Genomic DNA, 12650 nt, shown 5'->3' on the forward strand with positions numbered 1-12650 from the left:
AGGGATGGAGCTGGCTGCCAGTGGGTGCTAAGCATCCACCAATTTTTTTCCACCCACAGAGTCAGCACCTATGCCCCCATCCCTTGCTCTAGACCCCAAACAGCCCCTTCTTCCCACTTACTCTTACACGGCAATCACCCCTTGTAATTAATTTTCTTTTCAAACATAGTTTGAGAGCCTTCTTAATTATTGGCTGTGCTCAGACTCCATTTCTCCAAATTAAAACAAAAGTTTACATTTCATTTTCAGATTTCTGCTCAGGGTGAGCTTACAACTTCAAAGTTGCTAAAATCTGTGAACTTAATTTTTCCCCCCTGGAGGCTGTGGGGAACCCCATACTCAAATGACCCATCTTTGGATCACTCACCCTACCCTATGCTTTCATGACACATAGCAAATTTCAAGACAATCTGTGTAAACACACAGATTTTAGCATACTTAGTAGTCATCCTTTAAACAGGAAGGGCTTCCCCACCTTAGCTAGAGCAGAGCTGGTGCTCAGTTGTAATGCTGTATAAAATTAGAAGGCCAGTGGAGCAGAGGTGCTCCACACATCCATCAGCATCATAATAGTCTCAGAGAGCTGTGAAATGGCCCATTCATTTCAATGAGATGTTCTCAGCTGAAAGTGAACACCCAGCCTGAATTCAGCCAGAATCTAGCTCTGAGTAGGGTGACCAGACAGCAAGTGTGAAAAATCGGGACGGGATGGGGAGTAATAGGCACCTATATAAGACAAAGCCCCGAATATCAGGACAGTCCCTCTAAAATTGAGACACCTGGTCACCTAGCTCTGAGACATATGAACTGCTCCATTCATGCCAGTGGATTTTTCCATTCCCCCTCCCCAAGACTGTAGAGTTTCTGACATGCCCATTCTCAGTTCCTCACCCCTCTCTCAGCAGTGTATTCTTGGGGCATACTCTGAGCATGCCTGTTCTAAGCTTCCCACTCAGTGCACCCGGATTTCCCTGAGCCAAGCTCACATGGGGAGAGGTAGAGAGAGGGGGCCAGACTCCCTTAGAGGGACAAAGCACCCCAGATTCCAATTCATGTGAGGAGGTAGGGAGGGGGGCTTAGATGTCTCCAGAAAGCAATGCCTACTGCAGACCCTGGCTCACATGAGAGGGGGCATGGAAGGCAGATAGATCCCCACGGCTGGGCAAGGTAGCTTCAGAGCCTGGCAAACAGAGGGGGGTCAGGTGCAGGGCTCAGACACCCCCAGAGAGGCAAGCCCCCCCCCATTTCCACCTCACATGCAGGGGGTGGATAGAGAAGCTAAGACTCCCCTAGAGAGCTAGGGGGTCCCCGAGATTCAAGCACACACACAAAAGGGACAGACGGGGAGAATGTGGAGCTGCCCCTATTCCCCCCAGACCCTCTGCAACAAACCCTCATGTCTGCTTCCCAGTATCCATTCCCCAAACCCAACCTCCTCTACCACCCGTTCCCATTTATCTCCCTCCCCATAATCCCCCCTCTTCTCCGTGCAGCCCCAAACCCCTCTCACCCTATTCCCTTAACTCCTCCATCCCCTAAAATGCTCCTCTCTTGCCAGCAAGCATTTGCACGCCTATATTTTAAAACAAAAATACTTTGATGACATTACACCCTCCTCCAAAATAAAAGCCTGATAATAACAGATTTTAGCAACATTCCAGCCAAGCTTTCCCAGGTTTTCAGCAAAGGGGGGCCGTGAACTGTCACTAGCTGGGGGAGTTCAGGAACAAACACTTACTGTGCATCTCTTCAGTCTATCCAGCTGCTTTGACCATATTCTACCTGAAAATCCTTTGGGGTTCGCTTTACATACGTGCTCAGTGTAACTTGTGGAGTGCTTGACCTTTACTCAAGAGCCTAAGTGGATGGCCAAACTCTTTTGCTGATAATGTTCTGAATCTTGCTTCCCCCAAAGGGCTAATGGATGCCATGCATTCTCTGGAGGTCACCCTCAAGTGAGTGAGACCCTTGTGCCAGGATTAGACCCGTGGTCTGATCTCTAGATGTGGGCAAAAAAACATTTCTAGAACGAACCTTTAGAGAAGCTGATTATTTGGTGGGAAATAACATCTTGTAAACCCCTTGGTCAAATGACCCCAAATTTGGATCACTACACGTATCTTGCACCCCCATAAGGTTCACCAATTTATAGTGGTGCACCTCAGGAGACGGCAGGGTAGGGTTAGTGACCCAAACTTGATATCTGTTGAGCCAGACGTTCTGGAGATATAAGCCCTAAAAACAGCCATTTAAAAAAAAAAAAGTTTCTAGGTGGTGGGTGTTTAAAAAAACCCAAAAATTTAGAGCTAGAACTCTAGATCTAGAATTCATAGGTAGATACTAAGGACTGGAAGATGAATCACAGACCACTGGATGGCTGTGAACTCACCCTTCAATTAACACTGCTAAAGATAAGTTAATTACAACACCCACCTAAGACAAAAGGAATTTTGAACTGAGTGGCTGGAGATTGCTACAATGTGAGAGTCATAGGAGGTAATTTCATTTTGGGAGAAATGCAATCAAAGCATTTGGGTGGAAAATTGGATGTGTAAACTTTCTTGGAATGAGGGTTGCCAAACCTCCAGGATTGTCCTGGAGTTTCCCGGAATTAAAGTATCAGAGGAGTAGCCGTGTTAGTCTGTATCCACAAAGCCACCAGACTCCTCGTTGTTTTTCAGGAATTAAAGATTAATCTTTAAAGATTGTGTCATGTGAGGAAACCTCCAGGAATAGGTTCAACCAGAATTGGCAACCCTGCTGGGAGGGTGGATTGGGGTAACTAGGAATAGGTGGTAGGGGAGATAAGCGGTTCAGGTGATGGAGGCACGTGACCCCCCAGCTCTGCCAGTGCACCCCAGCCGTGCACTGCAACCCATGTGCCCCCTTTGCCAATAAACTCAAGCCATCCTGCACCTCAACCTTCCTGCACCCCAACCCCCAGCTTGGTCTTGGCATCCTAACCCCCTGCATCCCACAGCTGTCTTTGCACCCCAACCCCTCATGCACCCCAACTTTCCTGCAGCCCCAGCCCTTCCAGTGTACCCCAACCTTCCTATACCCCACCTCTACCAGTGCACCTGACCCATTGGACCTCCCAGCTCTGTCAGTGCACCCCAACACTACAGGAAACCTACTGGACGCACATTAATTGGAGGGTTCGTGGCCTACCAGAAACCATTACAAGCTCTGACATTGCACTGTTCTTGGAGATGGGGCACATCTATCGGAAAGGGGTCAGAGGATTTTTCTCTCAAACATAAAATTGTCAGTGTTTTGGAACACAAACCCTATCTGTGATTTCTCCTACCAGCCTGCTACAAACCCCACCCTCTAGCCATTCTGAAACACGACCAGGAACACTATGGCACTGGAACACAGCTGTCCTTCACCCCAGGCACTGCATGTGAGTCAGATTAGAGGAGGGAGGAAGTGACAGCAATAGAAAAGTTAGTACACAGGGAGTGAAAACTTCAGGGAGAGGTGTTCCCTGCTTGCAATAGGGAGCCTCTGTATGGTAGTGGGGATGGGGGAATGCAGTGACTGGGTCAGAGGTATGGCAGGGGAGGTGTGCTGAAGCAGGGCTGGTGAGGCACAGCTGATGAATGTGTGTGTCAGGGGGTGCAGCTGGCTCAGTATGCTAATTGTGGAACACTAGATGTACAACTGTCTATATGGCCACTACCTCCTAACACCACCAGAGCTTTTCCTGTTTAAAAAAAAAAAAACAACACAAAAAACTTTGGACATTCCATGGCAAAGAACGCCGTTAAATGCAGAGTTAAGGTTGCTTGTGGGTATGTCGTACCCCTTAGAATGCTGTGTGGAACAAAACTCAAACTACTGAAAACCAGGAGATGCACAAGTAAGGTTGTGCATGCAGGTTACCTCTGCCCTCTTTCCGCAGTGCCCAGTTAACACACATACCTTTGCTCTGCCAACCCCGCAGCTGCTGACATGTACAAGCTCTTCACGTCCTTTTACAGCCTATTCACTGTCACCCACAGGATTCCATCTAACAATATTACAGGACAAGAAAGAAAAAAAAAAAAAAAAGAAAGGCTGCCCACCCCATGTTCCATCTGTTCCATGGAGCTGGCAGTAGTCAATGTGAATTATTTGCATATACTCCAGTTGCAATCAGGATGCTAGATGTACCCACACTAAATGGTGGAGACGGTAGTTGGGCCTGCTTGGTAAGTGTGTTGGTGATGTGAGGACATGTGGATCACTCTGAGGTACGTGAGAGAGCAGAGCAGAGCTTCGGACAGGAGGAACTCTGTGTTTTCCACCCTCCGATGTCCGAACAAAGGGAGGAGCTAGGTATGTACCTTCAGCATCCTGCGTGCATCAGTACAGTGCAGAATCATTAGCAGGGCACAGGGGCTGTATTAGAAAGGGTATTTTCAGTAGCGAGCTGGCATATGAGCAATCTAAGCATTTATTATCTATGCACACTCCAGGCAAAGTGAGTGTGCTCAGTGGCAGATGGAGCTGTACTGAAGAGCGGAGGAAGTAGTTAGCTCTGCTTGGTAGGTGTGTTAGCGAGATCTATGGATGACTTGGAGGTGTCTGACAGAGCTGTGACTGAGATATGAGGAGATCTGTGTGTGTGTGGAAAGGCAGGAGGTGCATGTGTACCTTCAGGATGAAGTATGTCTCAGTTCTATGTGGAATTGTGTAGGTTATGTCAGTAACAGGGCACGGGGCTTTAATTACAAAGGATATTGTCAGCTGTGAGGTGGAATTTGAAAGGATTCTAATGCTTTCAGGATGGCTAAGTGAAAGTCTAGGTTGAGATGGTATCCTGTATGTAACAGTCGCCCTACACTTAAGCTGGGAGGTGCGAGTCCCAGCTCGCATAGATGTACCCATTGTGCATAGCGAGGGTGGCACGAGCAGTGGCTTGAGCTACCCGCATGAGTACAAACCCACCCAGACCCCTTGGGCACATACTACTTGTGAGGCTCGCCCAAGCCACCGTCCTGGCTCCACTGCTCTTTTTAGTGCACTAGCTCAAGCAGAGCTAGCATGGGTATGTCTATGAGACCTGGGAATCACCTCCCAGCTGAGATGTACCATCAGGGCACGGGAGCTGTAAAAGGCTGTAAAGCAGTTCTCACATTGTACATGTATGATATTCTTTCTGGGGAGTTCGCTAAGTGTGACAGTGAAGTGGAACCTTCTGAATCTTTATAGTGCCACGGGCCAGTGAGAGTACATGCACAGTGAGGCATAGCTGAAAGAGGCTAGAGGGAAGCTAGCATGGTCAACCTTCCCCTACCCGTTTTTGTCCTTTCATAGTGTTAGATGGAATCCTGGGGGTGACATTGAATGGACTAGAGAAGAAAGTGAAGAGCTTGAATATTTCAGCAACTGTGGGGTCGGCAGAGTAAAGGTACGTGTGTTAACAGGGAGCACTGGGGAATTACTGAAAGAGGGCAGAGTTAAGGTTGCATCAGCAACCTTAACTGTGCAATTCCTGATGTTCACAAGTTTGAGTTTTGCTCAACTCAAGGTTCTCCAAGGGGACGACATACCACCAAGCAACCTTAACTTTGTGTTAAAATTCAATGGCAAAAAAAATGATGTTAAGGCAATATGAGTAACTGTGGATTTTAAAGCGGTAAGAAAAGTCATCCTCAAACTTAACTAGAGTGGAGCTAACATCCCACTATAATAGAATGTCTCTCTTTATCACTGTTTTATTTAATATATTTTCAGAGTAATTTCTGTAGAAAATCACCACTGACAATGTTGTCCTTAAAACAATATAACATTATACCCATTTAGTTTATATTGGAGATCTTACTCGTCCGGCCTCTTCCAAAGCTTTTTGATCTTTTGATGCCTGACCAGCTACAGAGCTCAGTCGAATAGCACTTGCAGCAATAACGAAAGGAATGCAGGCCAGGATAAGCAAAGTTAATCGCCAGTCATATACAAAAGCAATAATGAGGGCGGTCAGAAGGGTAGAGGCAGTCTTAGTGAACAAGCCAAGTTGGCTTCCAGTAGCCTATTAAAAGCAAAAGAGTCCAAAGTTAATTCCTGACACACAAAACAGAGATCAAATGTATGAAATCATTGTTCACTCAGGATCAAATATTCAGAGGGAGAAGAATCGTAAATGTTGTGCATTTAAAATGGACAATTGTATATGCAAAAACCCATCTGGACAATTACGTATGCAAATACCCCTAGGTGTGGGTGAGGTTCAGGAAGCCTGATGAAAATGTGGCCACATGGGCTCGATTCAACAAAAAATATCAGGGTCCTCCTGTGCCACAACAAGGCACAGAAATCATGAAGAGCCAACAGCCTCTAATTTGGGGCATGTCAGTTATTGGGTGCCCAGCTTAAGGCACCTAGGGCCTGATTTTCATAGGTGCTGTACATCAGCTGGAGATAATGGAAGCTGCAGGTTCCTTTAATTAGGCACTTTGTTTTCAGCAGTGTTAGCAGCAGGAAATGAGCGTTCACACCAAAGAGCTCTTCTCTCCCTGAGGATCTGCACATCCATGTCATCAAGAAATGTAAAAGTGATAATTGGCACAAGGGATCTATGTAAAATGTGACAATACTCATGGCTCAGCTGAGAAAATAGTGGATTTTCCAGCTGGGGACCAAAGTGGAAAATTGCGGGGGGGGGGGGGGGGGGAGGGAAATGATTTGATTAGATCTGAAACAATAAAAAAAATTCTTTGGTCGAATAAAAAATAGTAATTTCAAATTGACCAAAACATTTTGGTTGACTAAAAATTCCTCCCGCCACACATACAATTTTTTTTATATTGATTTGGCCATTTTGCGGTATTTTTCTTCTCTTTTTTATTTGGTCAAATTTGAAAACGAAATGTCATTTCAAAACAAAAGTAGAAATGGCATATGTTTAAATGGTCAAAATGAAACATTTAGACTTAAATCAAATCTCCCTTCCTATCTCTTTTGACTATTAGTCACATTTTACCTGAATTCATTAATAGATTTGGGATCCCTAAAAATACATATTTCAGCAAAAATACCATTCACTGAAAACATGTTGGTCAGCTCTACTCATGCCTGCAGACGAAATGGAAAGTTTTGTGGAAACAATCCATCTTTCAAATATCGCACTGTGGACAAACCAAGAAAACCTTGGGTAGGAAGTATGAGTCTTTCTTTGCTAGCCAGAGGCTTTCCTGCCCTCAAGAGACTTTTGTGTTCAATAAAATTATAAAACCAAACCAATGCCAAGATGAATTATTGCCATGCACTCTATGGGCTTATACATAAAGATCACTTTGAGACTTCAGCTAGCACAACATACTTAGTTACTTAGCAGTAGCCGTGTTGGTTCCAGGCGATTAGAGAGACAAGGTAGGTGAGGTAATATCTTTTATTGGCCCAGCTTCTCTTGGTGAAGAAGACCTAAAGAGCCCTGTGTAAGCTCGAACGCTTGCCTCTCTCACCAACAGAAGTTTGTCCAATACAAGATATTACCTTACCCACCTTGTCTCTCACTCACTGATATTTCTTTGTTCTCCAGAGCAGGGGTTCTCACCCTTTTCCTTTCTGAGGTCCCCCCACCCAACATGCTATAAAAACTTAATTGCCCACAATAACTGGTTTTCTGCATATAAAAGCCAGGGCCAGCATTATGGGGTAGCAAGCAGGGCAATTACTGGGGCTCCATGTCACAGGGCCCCCCACGAAGCTACATTGTTCAGGCTTTGGCTTCATCCCCATGTGGTGCGGCTCAGGGCCTTGGGCTTCAGCCCCATGAGGTGGGGCTTTGGCTTTCTGCCCTTGGCCCCAGCGACTCTAATGCTGGCCCTGCTTTGCGGACCCCCTGAAACCTGCTCGCAGCCGATTGAGAACCACTGCTCCGGAGAATGCAATGTTCTGATGTTCATTTTGATCTATTAAGCTTTTTTATAGTTTGGATCCCATGCACCTGTTTTACCTTGACAGCTGGGATGATGGACCTTATCCTCAAGAATTAAGTTGCAGTTTTTAAAGATTCAAGTAATTGTACGTTTGGTCAAATATTTGATTGATTCCCACCCTGTGCTGGCCAGTAAAGAGGAGATGGGAGGGAGTATGAAATCTAGTGAGTCTGAGGATCTAGTGAGTCTAGTGAATCCGGGAGTCGAGGAAGCATTTTTTTTATTTTGTTAAGACAAGTGAAGTAGAAATTTAATTTTATTTTAAACTATTGAAAAAATAAGGAAACTTATTACTCTTTGCTCATCAGTGAATTTATTTTTAAAAGTATGGCTGATGCGTCAGAATTTTTTTGATGGAGTCGTGGTGGGGAGGAAAGGGGAGATTGGCAAATTCTGCAGAATTTGCCACTGACCTGCAGCATTTTCAGTGGCTCGTATCCTACACCACTCCCCCAAGTCACACAGTCCCTCGTGCTTCTGCCATCACTGATACTCTGTATTAATGACAACTCACTTCACCCCATAAAGCCCACATAAACCGTCTTTCTGTGTATGAAATGCAGTGGACAGAGCTGGGAAGAAGAAATGTACCCATGTCAACATGAGGCCAGGGCATTGGCTGCAATGCAATTCTCCCACACTACAGCCCCTCCAAGCAACTGAAGTGGGGCTTTAGGGCCACTTCATACACTGAAGACTTTGCTCCATCATGCAGTTTAAGTGGAGCAGAAGTGCTTACACTGGCCCTTGGACATGGCTAACTTTTAGAGTTACTAAGGTGTTTACTTAGCCGCTTACAGCAAGGAAATGGAAGGTGTACGAACATCTGCCGAAGCTTTATAATCGTCATAAATTGGGACTAGTGAAACTGTTTCCGAGACGTTGATAGTGTGGTATTTAAATGTGTCAGCCAGTCTCTAGAGTAGATTTACTAACTCGTTTTCCAAAATAACTTCATCATCCCTTGCCAACACTGCAATTCACATTTGTAAGCAAAACATACAAACAAAAACAAACATACCCCTTTGACTTGTGAAGCATCTGTAGCTAGTCTGGTTAACAAAAACCCTATGGCATTTTTAGGATCGTCGTACCACCCAATCTCCTGCAAAGGAATAGATGGTTCAGTTATTTTTGCTTTTGCAAATGAAATGTTCTTATCGTAACTCAGACTTGTCAGGGTCATTAGTACAATGTATGGACATTTAAAGCTTGACTAGCACGTGAGTGTGGGGAAGAGACAGAGCCAACATAAGCACTAAGATACTCACTCTTCTTTTGTGATGAATAACATTTGTCAGATAAACTGAAAACAATCTTGACATAAACTATTCTTACCCTCAGAACATTAAACTGTTAACAATCCAGGTGCTAACAACTTCAAAGATTTTAGAATTTAGAGTCAAGTACGTGTCATGCACCATAATGACAGGTTTCAGCAAAAAGAACAAGGAGTACTTGTGGCACATGTACTCCTCGTTCTTTTTGCACCATAATGAGAGTCCCTTCCACGCCCATACCAACATCTGATAGGCACAGTGCTCCTCTCCTACACGTTTTATATTACACTGACTTCTGTAGAGCTATTCCTGATCGATATGGGTGCATGTGGGAGGAGAATCAGCTTTATTATCCTTAAAGGTAGTGGAAAAGAAGGAGAGGTTTGGGTTTTTTTGTAATTTTCCCTCTCCTCCCCTATCCTCTTAGAATGCTCCTGTGCATATGTAGAACCCTGTGATACCAAGTGCTACCAATGGGTGTGCAGGGTGCCTAATCGTTCACCCACAGAGAATCCTCTGCAAGGAACAAATAGAGGAGTGTCATTCCCAGGGATCCATCAGCAGGGAGTATACAAGGGCAGTCATGTTGCAACAGTATTATTGTAAATCATTCCTGATCCAGCTGGTCATCTTGACAAGAGAAACCACTCTAGAGAGCAAAGATAATGCTTTGAGAACATATACCTGTTATGATATGGTCCGTTTGCTATGGAGTTTGATGCAAACAGACCTAAGCCTATTTATCTAAACATTTATATCATGACCATCAGGGTGAGATAGAGATTTAACTTCTGTTTTGTTAATCTTTGCAAATATACCAATGCATTCAGATACATGCATGTTTTATACACTCTTCAGTATGGTCGATATTGAAAGAGATGGCATCAAAATTAGACAGCTCTCCTAGCAGCACTGAGTTAATCTGTACATGCTTTTGCTTTATTTTGTTTCGCATGTGTGCTCAGAGACTTGCCGCTTGTGCATTGTTAAAGTTTCACTAAAAGGATGGGTTCTCTTGAAGCTGTATTGGAGGGAGGCTCTACACAGGCTGCAGGGAACCAGGAATTTTGATGGTGTTATACAAACATCAGCCCACAAAAGCCATCTGGCTCACTTGGCAGGAGTGCTGCATATTTGCTCTGACCCAGAAACGTGGCCCATACCTGCTGAAGCAATGCTTTGAATGACAAAGATCGCAATCTCTTGGTCAGAACTTCTCCAGAATTTCCAAACATGAATCCCTGAGAAGGCAGAGTGGGAAATAAAACAGTTGAACTGTATGTGCTGGGCTGTACAGTCATATTTAGAACAACCTGCTGTAAATGTGATGGTATTTCAACCATTCAGCCACACATTTTACAGAACCTACACAGTGTTTTGGGATATGGTTTCAGATGTTAGTTTAAAGCTGGTGAAAGGTACCACACACATTCCTGGAAACTGAAGTTTCCTCATACTGCCCCCCCCCCCCCCCACATGCTTCCACAGCCAGCTGCAGAGGTCAGCAGTGGAGTCACCTTCCCTGCTTACTCATTCCTTAGCCTCACTACTCACTCTGCTATCTAACAGTGCCGACTGGGCCGGTGTTTTTTGTAACGTACACACCAATGTAGTGGAACTGGGCTGTGCCCAAACGCATTCCCCCAAGGACACAGAACGGTCAGCAGCACCTTTCAGACATTGCTGCCCTGGGCTGCTTTGTAACTGGCAATCAGGAAGGGTATGGCTCTGTATTCCATACCAGCCACTTGAGTCATTCAGTGGCTTGGCTCTGGAACAATTTTTAAGAAACATAGTGAATTCAAAGTTGCATTATGTCCCCAACATAGCCTCTCAACGAGATCTGAAAATCTTGACCATAATGTATGTGACCAGATACTCAGCTTTGACTTTTTAATGTAGTGAAGTTTACCTGGATTATGTGTGTTACTAAGCTGATCACTGCCAGTACAAGACACATTAGAGAAAGCAATGTGGTGTTTTTGCTCCTTTTTTCAGGATCTGTTTCTTGAAAAGCCTATGTAAGAAAAGCACAAAGTGACCACCAGTTACAATAGCTCAGGAAACACTGTAGAAACTATTGAACTTCACCTTCTCTCAGCTCTTCCCCAGCACCTGAACTCTGCCACCTCTCAGCTTTCTGCTGCTGGCCAGGAGGTCACTCCACCTCTCCCAGCTGACCTGCCTCTCATCAGCTGCTCCTTCTCCAACCCTCCACCAGACCCTCTCCACATTTGCCTGGGAGCTGCAGTTCCACTAAACCCTGCCTCCAGGCTGCCACTTCACCAGCTCTTATCTGCCTTCCACTGAATGTTGTCACTCCGTCAGACCATCCACCTCCCCTCCAGCTGACTACAATACCCCTCTTCTCTTGCCTGAAGATAAAAGATTCGCTCAACATCTTGCTCCAACCATTCCCCCTGGCTGCTGCTCCAACTCCCAGCAGCTTCCAACAATCATATACTGGAATCCAAAGGAAGACTCCATTTCTTTCCTGCAATGATTCAGGAATTAAGGGGTTAATTATTCAGACGGTCCCGTGGACGTCCCTGGTACTTACAACCATGTTGGAATGCAAAGTACCTTGAAGGAGCTTACTGTCTGAAGAGAATGGGTACAATGCAAAGAGTAGGGTCGGGTACAAGGCAGGGAATGTGCACAACAGTGGAGAGTGGTAAACGAAAACTGAGTTTGATAAGGGAACGTGATTTGCTTCACTGGAAAGGTGAAGTCATTCCAAATACGGGGCTGGAAAATAGGCAAGAAATCTCAAGTGGGGAGAGGAGATCAAGGGCTTGATCAAGTTCCTACTAAAGTCAATGGAAAGACTTGTAGAGTTCATTGACGGTGGGAGTAGAAGGAGGCTCTAAGGCATCACTAGAGAGGACTAGCTGGAGGGTCGAGCAGGATTTAAAGTTCTGCATTTGTGCCTGTTTCGTTAGTTTACCATACAGTTCTGAACTTACCCAAATGATTTTTCCATATAGAACAGAAAATGCAGGGTAGATGCCACCAGAGAAGGCAGCAGCAATCACGCCAAAGAATATATGCAGCCACTCAGGTTTGTTCAGAGCCAGAATTCTGGAATAAGGCACAGCCGGGAGATTTTCCTCCTATATAAGAGATAAAATTCAACTGTTCCCTGAAAGTTGTGAAACATGACAATTTCCTCAGCTAGGGGGTAAATCAGTAAACTGTCCTAGCAACTGTTCACAGATAATTCGCCCCAGCCTCCAACATACACACTGAATGAGCAAACATATTGAAGATTTGCCACTCTGTAATTTAAGGTCTTAAAACTGCAATTGCAAGTCAAAAAAATCTGCAGGCATAAATTTAACAAAAGGTTAACTGGGGGGGTGGATGGGATGGGGTATATATAGTTCAGTGAAATATCAAATAGGGTCAGTGACCATGGATTGCAGCTTTAACACATGAATCATTA

At 44.9% G+C, this 12650-nt stretch overlaps 1 protein-coding gene across 1 annotated transcript in view; it reads right to left on the reverse strand.

The window, feature by feature from the left end:
* Positions 1-12650, reverse strand: part of LOC135873823 (ATP-dependent translocase ABCB1-like) — an 81290-nt gene that overhangs the window by 15324 nt on the left and 53316 nt on the right. Inside the window, exons 15-19 of the mRNA XM_065398437.1 lie at positions 12172-12318; positions 11118-11222; positions 10369-10446; positions 8947-9030; positions 5813-6016 (exon numbers count right to left, since the gene is read on the reverse strand). Coding sequence (XP_065254509.1) covers positions 5813-6016; positions 8947-9030; positions 10369-10446; positions 11118-11222; positions 12172-12318 — 618 coding nt within the window. The remainder of the gene's footprint in view (positions 1-5812; positions 6017-8946; positions 9031-10368; positions 10447-11117; positions 11223-12171; positions 12319-12650) is intronic.

The sequence above is a fragment of the Emys orbicularis genome, chromosome 2 (assembly GCF_028017835.1).
Source record: "Emys orbicularis isolate rEmyOrb1 chromosome 2, rEmyOrb1.hap1, whole genome shotgun sequence".
Lineage (NCBI taxonomy): Eukaryota > Metazoa > Chordata > Testudines > Emydidae > Emys > Emys orbicularis.